The sequence below is a fragment of the Solanum stenotomum genome, unplaced genomic scaffold (assembly GCF_019186545.1).
Source record: "Solanum stenotomum isolate F172 unplaced genomic scaffold, ASM1918654v1 scaffold37023, whole genome shotgun sequence".
In the NCBI taxonomy this organism is placed as follows: domain Eukaryota; kingdom Viridiplantae; phylum Streptophyta; class Magnoliopsida; order Solanales; family Solanaceae; genus Solanum; species Solanum stenotomum.
In genome coordinates, this window is record NW_026034210.1 from 29,620 (window position 1) to 50,782 (window position 21,163).

Sequence of the window (21,163 nt, forward strand, 5' to 3'; positions counted from 1 at the left end):
ATTGTTATCGATGTGAAGAACTTAATATATAATTAGGAGGCTACAACATTTAGGAAACATTTTACTTCTTCTTACCATTTTTCGGTCGATAGGGTTCAACTCTTTAAAAGTTTCTTCTGATTCGTGCTTGCTTGTATCTTTTCATATCATACCTCCACATATCGTGCCTCCAAAAAAACTTGTTCGAGGACGTCCTACAAGGAGAAATGTTTTCCTAAAGATTAAGTGGTACTCAATGCACCAGAAGTGCAACCCCCTGAAGGAGAAGTCACAAATGTTGAGTTCGAGGATGCTCTAAGGATGTTGACTAAAGTTATGATCAATCAAGTCGGTCAACAAAGACTTGTTCGTTAGGATGTGGTTCATACATCCAAAATCCGTCAGATCTTGATAATGAATCATCCAGAATTCATAGGGTAAAATGTCACTGAGGATTCAGAGAACTTTGTGGACTTTGAAGTGATGCGAATTATTGATGTTGAGTGTGTATAGTTAGCTGAATACCAATTAAAGGGTGTTGTTATGATTTGGTAGGATCAGTGGAAGAAGAGCATGGGCTGAAGTAGCACAACTTTTTAATTGGGTGGTGTTTGAAGGTTCCTTCTTGGGGCGCTTCTTTCCCCGCGAACTAAGGGAAGCGAAGGTAAGAGAATTTCTAAATCTTAAACATGAATCCATGACTGTGAATGAGTACATCCTCAAGTTCACTCACTTGTCCCATTATGCTCTTGATATGGTGGTTGATATGAAAAGCAAGATATGTCTATTTATGTGTGGACTATCCCTCTTGTCAAGAAAAGAGGGTAAGGCTTCTATGTTTATAGGGGAAATGAACATAAAAAGGCTTATGATACATGTGCAACAGGTTGAGAAAGATAGGCAGAAAGATATGGAAGAGTTCCCTAACAAGAGGGCTACGACAATAGCTAATGAGTACGAACAGCAGATGACCGGGATGTAAATTTGTCATCGTACCAACAAAGGCAATTGGGTCTGGACCATCATCTTCTAGTGCACCTACACCAAATAACAAAGGTGAGTTTAGGAATCAAAATTTACAGAACATCAGAGCATGACCTACTCAATCTTAGGGTGGTGTGGCACAATGTGCCAACAGGACTCCTACATGTGCTAAGTGTGGTAGAAACCACCCAAGAGCGTGTCGTGATGGCTCCAAGTTCTGCTTTAAGTGTGGTCAGACATGTCACTTCATGAGAGAGTACCCTAATAACATGCATGGTAACGATAATGGGGGCAATAAAGCACAATCTTTTTCAGAGGCTCTGGCAGATAGAGCTGCACCTAGAGGAGCTATTTCACGGATAGGTGGACGAGAAAACCATATGTATGCTATCACCACACGACAAAAGCAGTAGAATTCACCAAATGTTCTCACTGGTATGATCAAAATGTTTACTTTTGATGTGTATGCATTACTTGATCCAGCTGCGAGTCTATCTTTTCTGAATATGTGTATTGCTATTAGGTTTGATATTCTTCCCTAATGACTTCTTGATCCCTTCAATGTTTCTACATGTGCTAAGTGTGGTAGAAATCAGCCAAGAGTGTGTCATGATGGCTCCAATGTCTGCTTTAAGTGTGGTCTGACATGTCACTTCATGAGAGAGTGCCTTAATAATAGTAATAGTAACGGTAATGGTGGTAGTAGACCACAATTTTCTTCACCGGCTCTGGGAGATGGAGCTGCACGTAGAGGAGCTACTTCAGGGATATGTGGAGGAGCAAACCATCTGTATGCTATCACTAGACGACAAAAGCAGGAGAATTCACCAAATTTTCTTACTCGTATGATCAAAATCTTCACTTTTGATGTGTGTGCATAACTTGATCTAGGTGTGAGTTTTTCTTTTGTGAATATGTATATTACTATTAGGTTTGATATTCCTCCCAAATGACTTCTTGAGCCCTTCAGTGTCTCTACACCCGTTTGTGTGTCTATTTTAGCTGAGATAGTTACCATGATTGTATCACCTCTGTCAATCACAAAGACACCATGGCTGACTTAGTTGAGCTAGAGATGGTGGAATTTAATATTATTCTAGGTATGGACTAGCTTCATGCTTGCTATGCATCAGTTGATTGTAGAACTCGAGTAGTCAAGTTTTTGTTTCCTAATGAGCATCTGATTGAGTGGAGGAATAGTTCAATAGTGCCTAAGGGTCGTTTCATTTCATACCATAAGGCTAGAAAACTAGTCTCTATGGGGGCATCTATCACTTAGTCCGAGTTAATAACTCTAGTGTTGAGACATCGCTGATTTAGTCGGTTACAATTGTGAGTGAGTTTCCATAGGTCTTTGCAGATGATCTTCCCTGAGACCCACATGAGAGGGAAACATAATTCGGTATAGAAATTCTTCTTGATACTCAACCTATCTCTGTTCTACCTTATAAAATGGCTCTAGGCGGGTTAAAAGACCAGTTGAAGAGCTACTTGATGATGGTTTTATTCGATCTAGTGTCTCACACTTAGGCGTATCGGTCTTATTTTTAATCAAGAAATATGGTTCTCTTGGGGTATGTATTGATTACCACCAGTTGAAAAAGATCACTATAATAATAAATATCCTTTTCCTAGGATTGATGATCTTTTCGACTAACTTCAGGGTGCCACCTACTTTTTTAAGATAGACCTTAGATCTTGCTATCATCAGTTGAGAGTAAGGGAAAGTCACATCCCTAAGATAACATTCAGGAACCGTTATGGTCATTATGAGTTTGTTGTTACGTCTTTTTGTTTGACTAATGCTCCTACAACTTTCATCGACCTTATGCACATAGTGTTTAAGCCATATCTTGACATGTTTGTTATCGCGTTTATTGTTGACATTATGATCTATTCGAGGAGTGAGGTGGAGCATGCTATCCATCTCAGGGTAGTCCTCCAAACTCTCAAAGATAAGGAGTGGTATGACAAATTTTCTAAGTGTTAGTTTTGTCTTGAGTCTATGGTGTTCTTAGGCCATATTGTTTCTGGTGAAGATATTCAAGTTGACAGTCAGAAGATTGAAGCAGTGTAGAACTGGCCCAGACCCACATCTTTAACTGATATAAAGAGTTTTTTGGGATTGGCTTGTTATTATAGATAATTTGTCGAGGGGTTTCAATCCCCATTGACAAAGTTGACTCAGAAGACAATAAAGTTTCAATGGTCTAAAGCTTGTGAGAAAAGCTTTCAGGAATTCAACACCCAGTTAGCCACTGCACCCAATGTTGACCCAACCAGAGGCTACAAAAGGCTTTGTTGTGTATTGTGATGCATCCAAAGTTGGGCTTGGTTGTGTTTTGATACAGAATGGTATGGTTAGAGCTTATTCCTTCATACAACTTAATGTTCACGAGAAGAATTACCTAACTCATGATCTTGAGTTTGTTGTTGTAGAATTTTCATGGAAAATATGGTGTTACTATATCTGTGGTGTTCATGTGGATGTTTTCACCGATCATAAGAGTCTTCAGTATGTTTTCAGCCAAAATGAACTTAATATTAGACAAAGGAGGTAGTTAGCGTTACTCAAGGATACGACATTAGTATCCTTGTAACACCCCGGATCCCAAAGAGGGTAAATAGCACTTTTGAAAAGTTGTAGGTGCCAACACACGAGGGCCACCCAGGGTCCATAGATGGGACCACCAACCATAGGCATGGTTCGTGGATGGAACAACCTTAGTAGGTCACGAAGGTTAGAACCACGGCCTGACCAACGAATCGTTAGTCAAACCATGGTCCGTGGTTGGGGGCCCGTGGTTCGGTGGACAAAATTCACTTTCTGACCTCCATTGACGGTCATGCAGGATAGACCATCGGTCAGTCCACGGTCCGTCGACTAGGGTCTATGGGTCGTGAGCTGGTCAGTTGGGTCTTTTCTTAGTTATTTTATCTTTATACCACATCGTTTTACCCTTCACTAAGACCCCTATATAAGTATTTTAACACCCAATTTCCCAATAGAAATCATTCTCTCAAACTCACCAAAAGAAATTGGGTTCTTTCTCTCCAAAATATTTCTCTCTCTAGAACTTGAAGAAGAAGAAAGGGTTCAAGCTAGGATCAAGGTCAAGTCACCATTCCTCGAGCAATTGTGGACTTTTTATAATAATGTATGATAGTTTTCATCCATGGATTCCTTCCATTCATGGAGTTCCCAAATTTATTTATTTTCAAAGTTAGAAATCCCTAAATTGAGGTAGGGTTTTCTGTAATTGTCATGGGTTCTCTTGATTATTGATATAAATGATTGGATTAAGGTCTCTTATGCATGAATTGATGAAATATAATGACTTTATGATGATTTCCCCTATACGCATGCAACCCCCTTGTTTTCAAGTTATGATCATGTGATGTGGGATTTTGATTATTCAAGGAGATGTTTTATGAAATTAAGTATGTATTGCTAGAATTACAAGAATTTATGATGAAATACATATCTAACCAATGTTTTCTAAATATGATGATTGAAAGTTGGTTTTGAACCTTGAAAGGTAAATTATGGAATTATGTTTGTTCTTATGAAATCTATGCATATGTTTTAAAGATGCTTTGAGAGTTAAGTATCAATGATGATTTTGTTGTTGTGTTGTTGAAAGGATTTCTCATGAAACACATAAAAGTATGATGTGAAAGGTTTTCTCAAATAATAAAGGGTTCTAAGGTTAAAGGCTTCTTACCTAATTGAATCAAAGATTTAGAGCTATCCTAGTGAAACTTAGCTTGGATTGGTTATTGTATAAAACATTTCCACGGATTATGACTTAGCTTTGATAGGCAACATGACGTGCCTTTCAATGGATAATAAGAACAAGTAAGAAATGACTATTCTATGGGATTTATGCTTAGCACCGAAAGGATATTGAGATAGAAGCTCTCCTGTTAGTAGAGGTTGTGTTTCTAGAAGCCATCTCCTTATCCCTTACCTATGTGCCCCCAGAGGATGATTGTCTAGATAGACATTAGCTAGTGGATCCACCTAAGCTATAAGTTCATGGTCCTTGTCTTGTCAAGTAGGACAACCCTTTTTGGTGTGGGAGACACCATGGGATTATGTTATAGCTCACATGGTCTCTATGTCGGTTAAGGCTAATTCCCACATTAATAATTAACTAAGGTTACTTCAAGAAGTATCTCATATGTGTTCAAAGTTTTCAAATGATATTAGCTTACATTAGCCATGTTTTATGACTTATTTTTTCTAACCCTTTTATATCATGTTTTAGCTTGGACAATTGCATGTCATGAAATGTCCACTTTTAGCATACTTTAAATGTTTTATGCATAGCTATTATACTTGGTACATTGTTTTGTACTACCGCATACTCTTGTCTATATTACCCCAAAGTAAGGTCCGACAGTCATGTTTCTCCGTTTCATGACTAGTAGTTGATTTGGAGATTCCCGACCTTTGGTGAGTCCTCATGCTTCAAGGCAGGTTTCTATTTTTTCAGTTTTCTTTCTTATTTTAAGTTTTAGACATGATATATGGGTATTGTATTATATGGCTATTGAGACAAGTGTTTTAGACTTCTGCTTCTCTTTTATAAAAAAATGGACTTGAAATGTTGTTTTACCTCTATTTTTCTATTTCCTATGTTATGAATGTTAAGTGGCTTGTATAGTGTCCCTCGAGGTCCTATACGCCATGTTACATCTACGGTGTACCCCTGGTCATGTCAATCCTCTATCACCCAAGTAAGGCTAATGTAGTTGATGATGTTTTGAGCAGGTTTTCTATGGGAAGTACCACCCATGTTGAAGAAGGCAAGAAACAATTCGCCAAAGATGTGCATAGACTTGCACGATTGGGAGTCAGGTGGATAGATTACAAAGAAGGTCAAGTGGTGGTGATGAATGGAGCTGAATCATTACTAGTGTTTGAGGTGAAGGAGAAATAAGACTATGACCTTGTTTTACTTGAACAAAAAGAAAATGCTCGTAAGCAGAAATTAATGGCTTTTGAACAAGGAGGAGATAGTGTATTGAGATATCAAGGTAGGTTGTGTGTACCAAGGGTGGATAAACTTCAAGAGAGGATAACGAAATAACCTCATAGTTGCAGTTATTCAATTTATCCAGATTCTACAAAGATATACCGTGACTTGAGAGTAGTCTACTAGTGTAGTGGTATGAAGAGGCGTATCACACAGTTCGTTTCCAAGTGACCAAATTTCCAACAAGTCAAGGTAGAGCACCAAAAGGCCCAGGTGCATGGCTTAGAATATAGATATCCCGAAATGGATGTGCGAGATAATTAATATAGATTCCTTTACTGGTATGCCGCGATCTCGCAGGAATTATGATTAGATTTGGGTGATCGTAGATAGGATGCCTAAATCATCCCATTTCTTGACGGTAAAGACTATCAATTCAAAGCCACGTTCTATATTCAAGAGATCGATAAACTTCATGGTGTTCCTATGTCTATCATTTCAGATAGAAGTGCACACTTCACCGCTCAGTTTTGGAAGTCTTTTTAGAAATATTTGGGTTGGAATGTAAATTTGAGTGATGGTTTTCATCCTCAGAATGATGGTCAAGAGGAGCGAATGATTCATACTTTAAAAAATATGTTGAGGGTATGTGTGATCGATTTCAAAGGTAATTGGAATGATCAGTTACCTCTCATAGAGTTTGCTTACAATTATATCTATCAACTTAGTTAACAAATGGCTTCTTATGAGGCTCTTTATGGGAGTAGATGTAGATCTCCTATTGGTTGGTTCGAGGTTGGTGAAGCTGAGTGGATAGGACAATATTTCGTTCATCAAGCCATGGATAAGGTGAACATTATTCAGGAAATGTTAAAGACATCACAAAGTCGTGAGAAATCCTATACAAATGTTAGGAGAAGGGACTTAGAATTTGAGGTGGATGATTGGGTCTATTTGAAGGTTTCACCCATGAAGGGTAATATGAGTTTTGGGAAGAAGGGAAAGCTCAGTCCCCGTTATATTGGTCTTTACAGGATATCAAAGAGAATTGGAAATGCAGATTATAAGTTAGAGCTACCGTCAGAGTTAGCAGCAGTCCATCCAGTATTCCACATTTTAATGTTGAAGAAGTATATGGGTGATCCTTCACTTAGTAAACCTACTGAGAATATCGATATTAAGTAAAACCTATCTTATGAGGATGTACCCGTTTAGGTTCTTGAGCATCATGTTCACAAGTTGAGGACCAATGATGTTGCACTATTCAAGGTCTTCTGGAGAAATCAATTTGTTGAGGAAGCTACTTGAGAGACTAAGGAAGATATGAAGAGATATCCACATCTGTTTGCTTCTGGAGAAAATCCAAACTAAGGTAATAACTATTTGACAAGTATTATTCAAGTTGCCACATTAAGTGTATATTTGATTACTCATTGTGTGCCAGAATTGAGATAGTTGGATGTTTTCCACCCATGTTCTGCATATTATGATCTCATTCGAGGACAAATGTTCTCAAGGGGGAGATATTGTAACACCTTAGACTTCGGTCAGTTTTTAGTTTTGAGGCAACTTCAATCAACCATCAATTTCCGCACATAAAGAATTAGGTGGCCCATGAGGTTTCAAATCGAAGATCTTTGGAGCATCTTTCCAACGCCGCCAAGTTTTTCTAAATTCCAAGCTCAAATGAATGAGTTATGCCTATTTGTGTGGAATCTCTCTTACTAAGGCATTTCATCCATTTTTAAAAGGGGTATTTTGGTCTTTTCCTTATCCCCACTAAGCCTAAGCATTATTCTCACCAATATAGGGGTCTAAACTGATTGACATCAGTTTTCATTTATCCTTAAACGTCTAGAAAGTTAGGGCAAGGTTCAAAAGGAAAAAATAGAAGGTTTGAAGGGTTCATCAAGAAATTTAGGGAAATCGCCAAGAACTTAGTTCTTTCGAGGTATGTAAGCTTTCATTGTGTTGGGTTTGTTCATCCTCACGCCAATTGTGCAAAATTTGACCCATGAATTTGTTGTTGAAGTTGATTTATTGAGTTCTTAAAAAGTTTCTTGAGTTTTAGTTGACAATGGAGGTCTTTCATTTCTTGAGTGGAGGGTTTCGCAAATTTGTTGAGTCACTGGATAGATTTTGTGTGGGTTTCATTGAAATTGTTATGGGTTTATGAAATTTCTTGAAATTAGACCATGGAATTGCATTGTGTATGAATTCAATAGAATTTGTGAGAAGCAGAAATGATCGGAGAAACATATGTGCCCAGATCCGCATCGTGGAGGGGTTTTAAAATTTCAGTCTTCAGATATTCACCCCATATCCGCGTCGCGGAGAGGATACAAAGTCCTCTGTCTCGAAATTAAAGTCGCAACCAAAAATTAAATCTTCTTCCACGTCGCACTAATCCTTTTTTGTTCGAGTCATCACTCTCTTCTTATTACTAACTATCTAAGCCTTCATTAATCATTGAGAGATCATATATCCTAATCATATCTCTTAAGTTCACATTACAGATCAAAGTATAATAAAGAGGAAACTTTCAAGACAGTTCTTTTGAGTCATTTCCAGAAGTATTTTGCAATCATATATAATTTTATTTAAGACTTGGGTAAACGAGTATGAAAATAAGGAGAATTAAATTATATGTTTTAAATGAGTATAAAGGGAACTACGTATTCCAAGTGTAATACTTTTACATTTAAAATGATAGAAACACTAATTTCTGAATGAGTTTAGGAGGAGTCTTGAGCATCACCTCTTTTAAGAGGATCTTTTGAGTAATTATCTCAAATTGATGGAAAGGTATGGTTTTAAAACATATGAGAATGAGTTATATATATTATTGGGAGTAGTATTGAGCACCGATATGGGGATGAGTTCAGACAACTTAAAATCTTCATAAACCACGTATGCTAACATGGGTAAAGGGTCATACTTTTTAGATGATTCCTTATTTATTTTAAGCAATAGCTTAGTTTATCCACTTAGTTTAGGTGTTCAATACCCCCATCAAGGTATAGAACAATTTTGGACGCGTGGGCAAGACTCTGTATTATCAGGTAGCTCATAGTGATGGTTGTCGGTTAGAGAATCTCCCAAATAAGAGTTAAGGGTTTGTTCATAGTATTTTTATACATATTGAGTTGATATCTACTAATTTTAAAAGTTTTATACATTGCATTCTTTTTCCATTTCTTTCATAATGAGTTGAGTTGAGTTGAGGTGAGTATGTCTTCCCTTTCAATTAGTTCAACTATATTTACATATGTTTCAATTTTCCCTTTTCATGATCGTACATTTAATATACTTATGTCATTCAATATACATCTTTTCATGATGCAGATATATGTGTTCAGGGTCATCAACAGGGACTTCGTTGATCCTCTTTCATTCCAGCTAGCTTTGGCGAGCCTTCTTTCTTTCCGAAGGGTTTCACATTATGGATTTTTTCTTGTTAGGTTGTCATTTTTGTTGTACGACATCCATCATGTTATTTAGTGGCATCATAGATAGTAGTAGTTAAGGAATCTTTTTCCCGTTTCCCTTGTTGCTGTTTTAAAGACTTTGAGTTGAATAGTTCTGTTTATTTGAGTATTTTAGACGATTTCAGTTAAACTACTTTATTAATGAGGTCTGATGAGTTAATAACCGCATTTGAGTTCCTATGTTGCTGAGTAAGTCTTCCGCTGAGTATTGAGCTAGGCCAAGGGTTCGCTTGGGGAACAATGATAGTACTTGAGTGCTGGCCATGTCTAGGGTATTGACTCGGGGTGTGACAGGAGTTATATTAGAATGACTATGTTTTCTACTCTTATGTTATTCTTGTTTTATTTTCTGCATTTCTTTCATGTTGTTGAATTGGAAATTGACTTTTCTTGGTGGGAATAGACGTGTGTCATCACGTCCATTTTTGGATCGTGAAATATATGGCCTATATTATTGGAACATGAAATTAAGGATTATCCTGAACCAATAGGTCTTCTTCCTTTTTATGTACTAGCATGATGGATAGGCTTATGGCCTTGAGCCATGTTGAAAATGAAAGACAAGCATCAGACCTTAGACTAAAAGTATATAAATATTTTATAAGTTAAAATCTTATTTTCATTGATTATTGATGTACAAAAAGTTACAATTTATATTTTTCAAAAATATATAGTTTATTAAATATAGACTAGAGATCCACGTATGAGACTAGGGCACTCTAATTTTTAAATGTATGCATGCAACAAAAATTCGTAAGGAAAGACAAAATTTAGTATACGAAGGAAAATGTTTCATAGAAAATAAGTAGATTTCTTACTTGTAATTTTTATCTTGTGTGAGGTAGGTATGCGAAAATATTATCCTAAAATTATTTGGACATAATCCAGACACAAATACTATGAGGGGTGGGGATCCAGTCTATGAGGGTAGGGTGAAAATGAGGTGTGTTTGATTTGGAGGGTTAGAGGAGACAATCAATATGGAATGCCATATATAGAACTTGTTTTTTTGTACTTATATTGTGGAAGCCAGTTCCTCATCGTTTAAGGAATCTAATTTCCCAAAAAAATATTTTTCAATGATTTTGACCAACCTGAACATGAGAAAATCTTAAAATTATTTCTTCCCTACCAAACACACTCCAAATATTTTAGAGTTTTTTCACTATGTGTATGTTTGGTTAAAAAAATAATGTCAATCTTTCTTTTATTGATCATTGATATGCAAAAATTCAAAATTTAGATTAGACGAAAGTATTTAGTTGATTAAAGATAGACCAAAGGTTTATGTACGAGTATATTTATTTCCCTCAATTACTAGAACCAAGAAAAATCCAATAGTATAATAATGTTCTTAATATTGTTTCAACCTATATTACTAAGATATGTGCAACATATTAGAAATAATATAAAAAAAAAATATTTCAAATAAGAAAATGGAGCCCACTAAATGCACAGTGTATCCTTATTCTGTGGACAATGTCTTATTGATCCTTATCGGAAGGGTCACAATCCTTCGGGAAAAGTCAAAAGTCATAACCCTTCTTAAAAGTTATAACCTTATATGGAAAAGTCACAATTTTCCATAAAAGTCACAACTCTTCAGAAAAGTCAACTTTTCAGAAAAATCACAACACTTAATAAAAGTCATTACCTGTAAAGACTTATAACTTTTATGAAGAGTAATGACTTTTGGAGGGTTAGAGGAGACAATCAATATGGAATGCCATATATAAAACTTGTTTTTTTGTACTTATATTGTGGAAGCCAGTTCCTCATCGTTTAAGGAATCTAATTTCCCAAAAAAATATTTTTCAATGATTTTGACCAACCTGAACATGAGAAAATCTTAAAATTATTTCTTCCCTACCAAACACACTCCAAATATTTTAGAGTTTTTTCACTATGTGTATGTTTGGTTAAAAAAATAATGTCAATCTTTCTTTTATTGATCATTGATATGCAAAAATTCAAAATTTAGATTAGACGAAAGTATTTAGTTGATTAAAGATAGACCAAAGGTTTATGTACGAGTATATTTATTTCCCTCAATTACTAGAACCAAGAAAAATCCAATAGTATAATAATGTTCTTAATATTGTTTCAACCTATATTACTAAGATATGTGCAACATATTAGAAATAATATAAAAAAAAAATATTTCAAATAAGAAAATGGAGCCCACTAAATGCACAGTGTATCCTTATTCTGTGGACAATGTCTTATTGATCCTTATCGGAAGGGTCACAATCCTTCGGGAAAAGTCAAAAGTCATAACCCTTCTTAAAAGTTATAACCTTATATGGAAAAGTCACAATTTTCCATAAAAGTCACAACTCTTCAGAAAAGTCAACTTTTCAGAAAAATCACAACACTTAATAAAAGTCATTACCTGTAAAGACTTATAACTTTTATGAAGAGTAATGACTTTTGGAGGGTTAGAGGAGACAATCAATATGGAATGCCATATATAAAACATGTTTTTTTGTACTTATATTGTGGAAGCCAGTTCCTCATCGTTTAAGGAATCTAATTTCCCAAAAAAATATTTTTCAATGATTTTGACCAACCTGAACATGAGAAAATCTTAAAATTATTTCTTCCCTACCAAACACACTCCAAATATTTTAGAGTTTTTTCACTATGTGTATGTTTGGTTAAAAAAATAATGTCAATCTTTCTTTTATTGATCATTGATATGCAAAAATTCAAAATTTAGATTAGACGAAAGTATTTAGTTGATTAAAGATAGACCAAAGGTTTATGTACGAGTATATTTATTTCCCTCAATTACTAGAACCAAGAAAAATCCAATAGTATAATAATGTTCTTAATATTGTTTCAACCTATATTACTAAGATATGTGCAACATATTAGAAATAATATAAAAAAAAAATATTTCAAATAAGAAAATGGAGCCCACTAAATGCACAGTGTATCCTTATTCTGTGGACAATGTCTTATTGATCCTTATCGGAAGGGTCACAATCCTTCGGGAAAAGTCAAAAGTCATAACCCTTCTTAAAAGTTATAACCTTATATGGAAAAGTCACAATTTTCCATAAAAGTCACAACTCTTCAGAAAAGTCAACTTTTCAGAAAAATCACAACACTTAATAAAAGTCATTACCTGTAAAGACTTATAACTTTTATGAAGAGTAATGACTTTTGGAGGGTTAGAGGAGACAATCAATATGGAATGCCATATATAAAACTTGTTTTTTTGTACTTATATTGTGGAAGCCAGTTCCTCATCGTTTAAGGAATCTAATTTCCCAAAAAAATATTTTTCAATGATTTTGACCAACCTGAACATGAGAAAATCTTAAAATTATTTCTTCCCTACCAAACACACTCCAAATATTTTAGAGTTTTTTCACTATGTGTATGTTTGGTTAAAAAAATAATGTCAATCTTTCTTTTATTGATCATTGATATGCAAAAATTCAAAATTTAGATTAGACGAAAGTATTTAGTTGATTAAAGATAGACCAAAGGTTTATGTACGAGTATATTTATTTCCCTCAATTACTAGAACCAAGAAAAATCCAATAGTATAATAATGTTCTTAATATTGTTTCAACCTATATTACTAAGATATGTGCAACATATTAGAAATAATATAAAAAAAAAATATTTCAAATAAGAAAATGGAGCCCACTAAATGCACAGTGTATCCTTATTCTGTGGACAATGTCTTATTGATCCTTATCGGAAGGGTCACAATCCTTCGGGAAAAGTCAAAAGTCATAACCCTTCTTAAAAGTTATAACCTTATATGGAAAAGTCACAATTTTCCATAAAAGTCACAACTCTTCAGAAAAGTCAACTTTTAATAAAAATCACAATACTTCATAAAAGTCATTACTCTTCATAACAGTTATAAGTCTTTACTATCCATTGATATAACTTTTCATATTCCATTTATATAACTTTTCATTTTCCAAGCATATATTTTTCAACTCAACAGTCACAAATATAATTTCCTTTCTATATCCGAAAAGATTAGACTCGAATCCTTCCCTATATATTGACCCTAAGTCTGTCTTCCTCTCTCAAAAAATTATTTGTGACTCATTTAAGATTTTAGAAAGAAAAGAAGAAAGTCCCTTGTGCAACTCGAGAAAATGATACTATAGGGACACTTCCACCACTTTTATTCTAGATCAGTGAGTATTATTTACAATTTTATTTCAATTTTTTAGAAAGTTTCGTATGAGTTATGCCTATGGTCTTGACTAATTCTCATGAGACAATTTTTTATATATGAAACACCAATTTCGATTCAATCAATGTTGAGTGCTCTATTACATTTGGTGCCCTCCAAATGTCAAGGGGTGCTATGTCTTAGACTGAGATAATTTTTCTCCAATGGCCTTTTTGAGCCGATTGTTTAAATGATGTATTTGGCTAGACAAGTGGACTAAATATATCCATAAAAAATAATTCATCTAAGTACTTTAAAGGGGGACAAAATTTAAAGTGTGGCCTTAGAAAATATCAAGAGTGAAAACCATTGTATCCTTATAGAATCCTTCCCTAATGAACTAGCTAGCTTTTGAGATTGCTTAAATCTCTCTGAAGATTAGGTCCATTTTCATACAATAATGTGTATAGTGGTAATCCAACAATGCATGAGTCATATTGGAGAAAAATGGGGAACAAATGTGACATAACATTCAGTGGTGATGATTCATTGAGTTATTTTGCTAATGTTAAGAGCTTGCGCTGGTTTATGGAGTCACAACCGGAGGAAAAAATTAAGAGGATGCACAATGTAGTTATAAATGCAATTGTGGATGATCATTATATTGTTATTGGCACTGGTTCAAGACAGTTTGTGTAAGCAACACTTTCAGCTCTTTCTCCTACTAATCAACCAGAGCCAATCAGTGTATATTCAACTACACCCTTTTATTCGTTATGTGTTTATACAATATACTTTTTCTTTAATTTGTAAAGTATATGCTCAACAAAATTAGTTGTAAGGCCTCGGATTCAAGAAAGCAGAAAAATGAAGTTTTCCAGAATTTGGTGTCAAAACCAACCGAAACCACCCACGGATTGTAGGTAGAATCACATCCCGTAGGCCGAGTCCCGTGGTTCAGTACTAGACATAGGGAAATTTTAGAAACTAAACATGACACCTATGGCCATGAACCACGGTTCGTTGATTGACACACGGACCGTAGAATGGTTCAATCATAGGGGTCCACAGTTTTCTGGTCTCTGATGCCACCTACGGTCAACCAGTACGGTCTGTGGTTGGACCTACGTACCGTAGGTGAGGATCAACAGCCAATTAGAGGAAAAGTGTTGTAAGGTCAACTTCAAATGGTCATATATCTTAGCACAAAAATAAAACATGTGGTCCACGACCAATCAAATGAAATATAATTTAATCCTCTTTCCAATGCAACTGAGTTTGCTAAAATCCAAGCTCGGAGTAAAACGTTATGCTTGTTTTAGTGAAGCCACGTCGGGTAGAGCATAAAAAATGACTCCTAACGATGGTTGGTATGTTAAACGACGCCCGTCAGTCATGTAGTAGGTGCCACTCGTCAAATTTAAGTCACGGTCATTTTGGTCCTTTCCCATATGCGTTGGGTGTTTGAACTATGTCGGTTTACTCAGTTTAAGCCTATTAACTTAGTCAGACATACCGAGAACCCTCATTCTCTGAAAATCATCCAAACTTGGAGGAAAAAGAAGAGGAAAAGTTGACCAAACTTCCCAAGAACAAGCAACATTGTTCTTCAAAGTTTAGCCCCAAAATCCTATTGATTTCTCCATAGATTTAGTCACCATGTATGTGGGGTTTCACTAGTGTGTTCCTTTCATGCTCTAGGTCTCTAGTATTTAGTAAGTTCCTAGATTGTGCATATCTTGGTTAGACCTAGGGTTCCTAAAACCTTTGATATTTAATATGATTTAGCTATTGTAGTATCCTAAATCGAAATAACGTATTTCTTTGAAAGTTTGTTTAATTCCTTGTATGACACTCAGAACCCTAGTTGTATATATTCTATTAATTCATGAATTATACTTGTTAGATCAGCTGAATAGATAATCATGCTCCAGATTTTGAATCTTACATAATCAGTATATAAATATTGCATTCTCAGATTGCATGTCAGCATTTGCGCTATTCAGTAATTCAACATTTCAGTTACATTAGTGTCATATACAAATTTAGTTGGGAGTAGACTTTGAACTGAGTTGGACTACGGTTTAGCGTACCCTCATAGTCCTAGTACAATTTGCCCCTATAGGAATATTAGAAGTCTCGTATGTTGTGCATCAGATTTAGTGATCACGTTAGTTATGCCTTTGTACCCCTGGCAAGGTATATTGTGTCCTCTCGATGTGTCATGTACATCGAACTCCACGTTTCACTCACGTGGTTTATGTAGATTAGTAGTATCTCCCACAGTTAGACTCCTAGTGCATTTGACCAGGTTTTTATTATATACTTCAGTATTCAGACTTGGCTGGCACTCGAGAACCATTGTTGGCCATAAAGAAACCCATGGCCTAGCTTACTTACTCTGCGGAAGACTTAAAACATTAAGAAAAGAACTCAAATGCAAGATAACTCAACTGTCTCAGACCAAACTCATAGTCTTAGAAATAAGCACTTAACTTAGCCAAAGTGGCAACTCAAAACTGAACATTAGTCAATAATAAGATAAATACAAATGAACTAATTTGTTGTCTATCTATGAAGCCTCAAAATAACTTAGATGAATGTCGGGAAAGAAATAAACTAATCCTATCTACGACATCCTAATGAAGTGATAATAATACTGAAAGCAATAAAACGGATCCTCCGGAAAGCAAGGAGGCTCACCAGAAGACTCTGAAATGCTAGACTGGATCAATGGTGCGTTAGATGCCGATCGTAGATACTTGTGTCTGCATCATAATAATATGCAGGCCAAAGGGTATCAGTACATTGAATGTATGAGTATGCGAGGGGAATTCTAAAACAAGACATAAGCTTGAAAGAAACTGAAGAAACAAACCTGGTCTGAACTGAACTGAACTGAACTAAATTAAATTGATTTCAATATATAGTAGTGTAAATAAATGCAGTATAAAGAAAAGCTATAAAACATGGTTTTCAACACTATGTATTTAGAAATACAATAATAACTTTGTATATATGCAAACATATAATATGAACTTTGTTTGTATATGAAAATACAATATCACTAATGTATATAAAAATACAAAATATTGTTGTGGGAGTTTCTCTAACCGACAACCATCACCAAAGAGCTATCGTGTTGATTCAACATTTTGTCTCACTCTACCAGGGCACTCCTATACCTTTCTATGAGTATATAACCTTAACTACTAAATGGAACCACTAGTCTATGCTAAAAAGCACTAAAAGAATCATCTAAAAATTATTACCCGTTTCTACCCATGGTGGCTACATGGTTTATGACAGCTCAGAGTTTTCTGAACTCTCCCTCATATTGGTGCTAAATACTACTCCCAAAATATAGTAGCTCTTTATGTTTAAAAACATCACTCCTTTCTCCGGTTTGAGATAATTGCTTAAACCTTAGCTTAAAGGCTATCTTGGAAATCTCAGTTTCCTCTCTTTCTTAATTGTGAAATAATTTACTCGTTAACATAAAAACTAGGTCAAAGGCTCTTTAGTGAAAAACTAGCTCAAAGGCTCTTTACTGAAAACTAGCTCAAAGGCTCTCCACTGAAAAACTATCTGAAAGGCTCTTTATTGAAAAATTGGCTCAAAGGCTCTTTACTGAAAAACTAGCTCAAAGGCTCTTTTGGAAATCAAGGTTTCCTTTCTTCTTTAAATGTGAAAGGATTTTACTCTTTGGGAATACATTGTCGCGATATACTCTTCTGAAGAAATGAACTTCAAAATTTAGTCTTTACTAAACACAAAACTCAAGTCTTAAAACAATGTTAAAACATTTGTAAAAGACTCTTGGAAGACTCTATGAACTTATCTTGACTTGACTCTTAACTTTCCTTGAATTGATGTATGAATTAAAATGTTGTTTCCTTGAGTTGTTTGAGTTAGATTCTTTTGTATCCATACTGGGTAACTCAATCTAAAGACCATACTGCCCTTTTAAAATCCAAATTGGACTTTCCTTATTCGAACAACTCAACTTCCAATGGGCATAACTAACTCATACAAACTCGGAATTGTACAAACTTGTCGGCGTTGGAAAGATTATTCCAAGATCTTTCATACAATATATGGAAACCCACCTAACTCGTCCTGACCTAGGATTTATAGTCGTTTGAAGCTGACCAAAAACTCAAACGTAACTTCACTTAACCAATTTTCTAGATTTTTAATTACTTCGAAAAATCAATCTTTCTAGTTCTTTCAATTTTCAAGATGTTATAAATGGTACCTATGGGTGCCACTTGTAAAATCGGAAATCGGCAATGTGGTATGTTCTAGCATACGGGATGTTACATTATCTCCCCATTGAAAACATTTTTCCTCGAATGAAGACTAAACTAGCTGATATGGAGGAAGAGAGATGCAACCCCTACCACTGAACATTGGAAATTGATTTCTGACTGAACTAAGTTCCAAGAACTTGCAAATACGCTGAAAATGTAAATTCAACTGAAGGAACAAGATGCTAAGACTAAAATTGGGCATGAATCACTGAAAAACTGAAGAGGAACTATTACCCTAGGCTGAAATGGAATCGGAAGGAAAGAGGTGAGGATACTTGGCCTTAAGTGACAGATTGCAACCAAAACTCATATTTTCTAAACTAAGCGAATAACTGGCGATCTTTGAGAGTTTGTAGAACAACACTCAAATGATTCGCATGTCCTTCCTCATTCCTAGAGTAAATGAGGATATCTTAAATGAAGACGATAACGAACAAGTCCAAATACTACTTAGACACTCTCTTTGTCAAATCCATGAAAGTTGTAGGAACATTGGTTAATCCAAATGACATAACTATGAATTCATAATGACCATACCAAGTTCTAAAGGTTGTCTTCGGAATGTCACTATTTCTGACTTTGAGAAGTGACTAGCACCTTGAAGTTTGCCAAACAAGTCATCAATCCTGGGGATAGGATACTTTTTCTTGATTGTGACTTTTTTCAACTGCCTATAATCGATGCACATTCTGAGAGAAAAATCTTTCTTCTTCACGAACAACACTGGTGCACCCAATGAAGATATACTAGGTCTGATGAAGACCTTATATTAAAGGTTTTTCAACTGCTCTTTCAATTCCTTAAGCTTTGATGGAACCATTCTGTAAGGAGGAATACAAATAGGCTGGGTATCTGGAAGGAGATCAATTCCAAAGTCGGTTTCCCTTTCGGGAGGAACTCCAAGAAAAACTTCTTGAAACACTTCTGGGAACTCATTAACTACAGGGATTGACTCAAGAGTTGGGGCTTCAGAGCTTATGTCTTTACATCCTAAACTTCATATCCCAAATATTCCCATCTCGTTGTGTACCCTGATTTCGAAATGGGTGATTCCCTCTAGCAAGAGACTCTACACAACACAAAAAAAATCATCCTTTAGCACCATTCTTCCACACCAATTTTGCCTACAGAATCTAACTCTACTCCCATCCGTAGCCTTAAAAACAATGTTATTAAAGAATGCATCCCGCCCTTTAATTAGATTCTTCCACACACCACACCCAAAAGACATTGTGATCCCATTTGTTTTCCATCCCCCATCGATTACACCATATTTATCCATAATCACCCCCGTTCTAAAGATTCTCCCTCTACCATAAATCTCTACAATTATTTACCCAAATTACTTCCTTAAAACCTTAAAGTCTTAGCCCCTTGCCCTCCCTTCTACTAAGAAAATGTCATGGTCTCCCTTAAACAATGATATACAATAAGTAGAGATACTCAATAATGTGCTTTTAATAAGCATTGGCCTTATTTTGATTAGTACCTTTTTTGTCAACTTGCTAACCTCTTCTTTACCTTTAAAATAATCGGGTTCCAACACAAAGACCCTTGTTCAAATCACCTAAGATAAACAAAGGTATGTAGAAGGGAGAGCCCTACCCTACATTAAAAAATATGGAAGAGCATGGAAATGTTACTCACTGCACCAATGGGTATGATTTTACATTTTATGTGGTTAATTATACGCCCTAACACCACCTAGAACCAAGTCAAGACTTACCCAAGGAAGTCTAGCTGGTTCTCATTTGCATCAAAGAACATAAAAGCATTATCTCCAAACAAGAGAGGAGAAACCACTATGGTACCCCAACTTCAGTAATTGCAACTTTGAACACATTGATATCCTCCTAAAAGTGATTTGTCCAAAATTTCGTTCAAGAGAATCCTCTTATAGAAAGTTGAGGAAATCATAAGAATATTTTGGAAAATTCTCATTCTCTCAATGGGATAAGAAAATGTCTACAACACATATACTCCAACAATAGGAATGTTCTAGAAACTAGTTTGATTGAAAAAAACAGAAGCATAAAAGGACTTTGAAGAACCAAAACTAGAAACATATTCAGTAGTCATTCCAGCAAAAGCTAATAAGCCGACATCTCTAGGTAAAATCACGAAATTGAAACAGAAAGAACCCGGAAGCCGGATGGAGAGTAATTGTTTGTTCTGTAGCTGATGTGAGGAAAATTGATGTGTGTTTTAAGAACCAAAGATCAGCCCTCATAAGAAAAATTGAAATAAGAGAATAAAAAAAGAGAATGAAAAAAAAAACAATACAGGACATAAAACATATCAAAACAGAGAAATAAAGTTATGAAGCTATTGGATAATATAACTAAAGAATAATTGTTATGGAATGTAATATAACATACCTAATTATATCTTTCACGTCTGCGAGAATTTCGGGGAGGGGAGAAGAATAAGTTGTTTGTTAACAATATTTTCTCAAAGAGGGGAAAATAATACATCACTCATGAGATCTGTATGTGTGCTTTGTAATTAAACCTTCACGATAAATTAACCAAATCATGCTAGCCAGAACATTGTGAGAAAGTAAGCTAGGAAATGTGTTAAGACATCCAATCGTCTTCATCCGATTAGAAAAATATTGCAAATGTATTTTATACTAGAAAATAACTCTAATATTAACTTTCAAATTTAAGATCAGAAATTAATACTTCTCAAAATTTATATATTCCCTTGGGTGTTAAATTCAACAAGTTGGCAAGTCAAAAAATGGAAGTCTCCATAAAATTTATTGCGTCCCAACAAATGCAAATAAAACATTTTAAAGATTTTGTTAGTTTTAATAAGACTGATGGCAGATAACACAATGAAGACAATGTATAGTATGCTACAAAAAGGAAAGTAAGAGAATACAAGGAATTTAAAGGTGAAGATGCCGAAGAGAAATGCTTATGCAGAGAGTTGCATTTCTGCTAAAGAACCAAAAATACATAAACAAACAATTAAAGAAACTAAACTTTATCATGGTCCTACTTTTAAGTCATGGTGCTAACCATGGTAACTACCCCTAAAATAACTTTAAAAAGAAATACAGGAAACATAGAAATAGACAATGCAGTCCTAGAGCAACTAACTAATACTCCTTGAATTAGGAGCTGCAAATTCCAAGTTGTTGCCTTAGGAACTCGAACTTGCTGACATGAAGGGATTTCGTAAGTACATCTGCTAGTTGATCTTTAGATTTGCAATAAACAAGAATCACTTCTCCTTTTCTTTTGTACATCCCTCGAGAAAAAA

The 21,163-nt window shown here is 35.1% G+C and overlaps 1 protein-coding gene across 1 annotated transcript; it reads left to right on the forward strand.

Moving 5' to 3' along the window:
- The first annotated feature begins 676 nt into the window (after nt 1-676).
- On the forward strand, nt 677-1,376 carry LOC125852550 (uncharacterized). The gene is made up of 2 exons (XM_049532274.1): nt 677-957; nt 1,118-1,376. Exons 1-2 carry the CDS (start codon nt 677-679, stop codon nt 1,374-1,376), a joined length of 540 nt encoding a protein of 179 aa, XP_049388231.1.
- Nucleotides 1,377-21,163: the final 19,787 nt, after the last annotated feature.

Coding starts and splice junctions, on each gene's coding strand:
- LOC125852550 (XM_049532274.1), top strand. CDS start 677: ATGACTGTGAATGAGTACATCCTCAAGTTCACTCACTTGTCCCATTAT. Junction 958..1,117: donor GAACAGCAGATGACCGGGAT/GTAAATTTGTCA, acceptor ATGTGCCAACAG/GACTCCTACATGTGCTAAGT.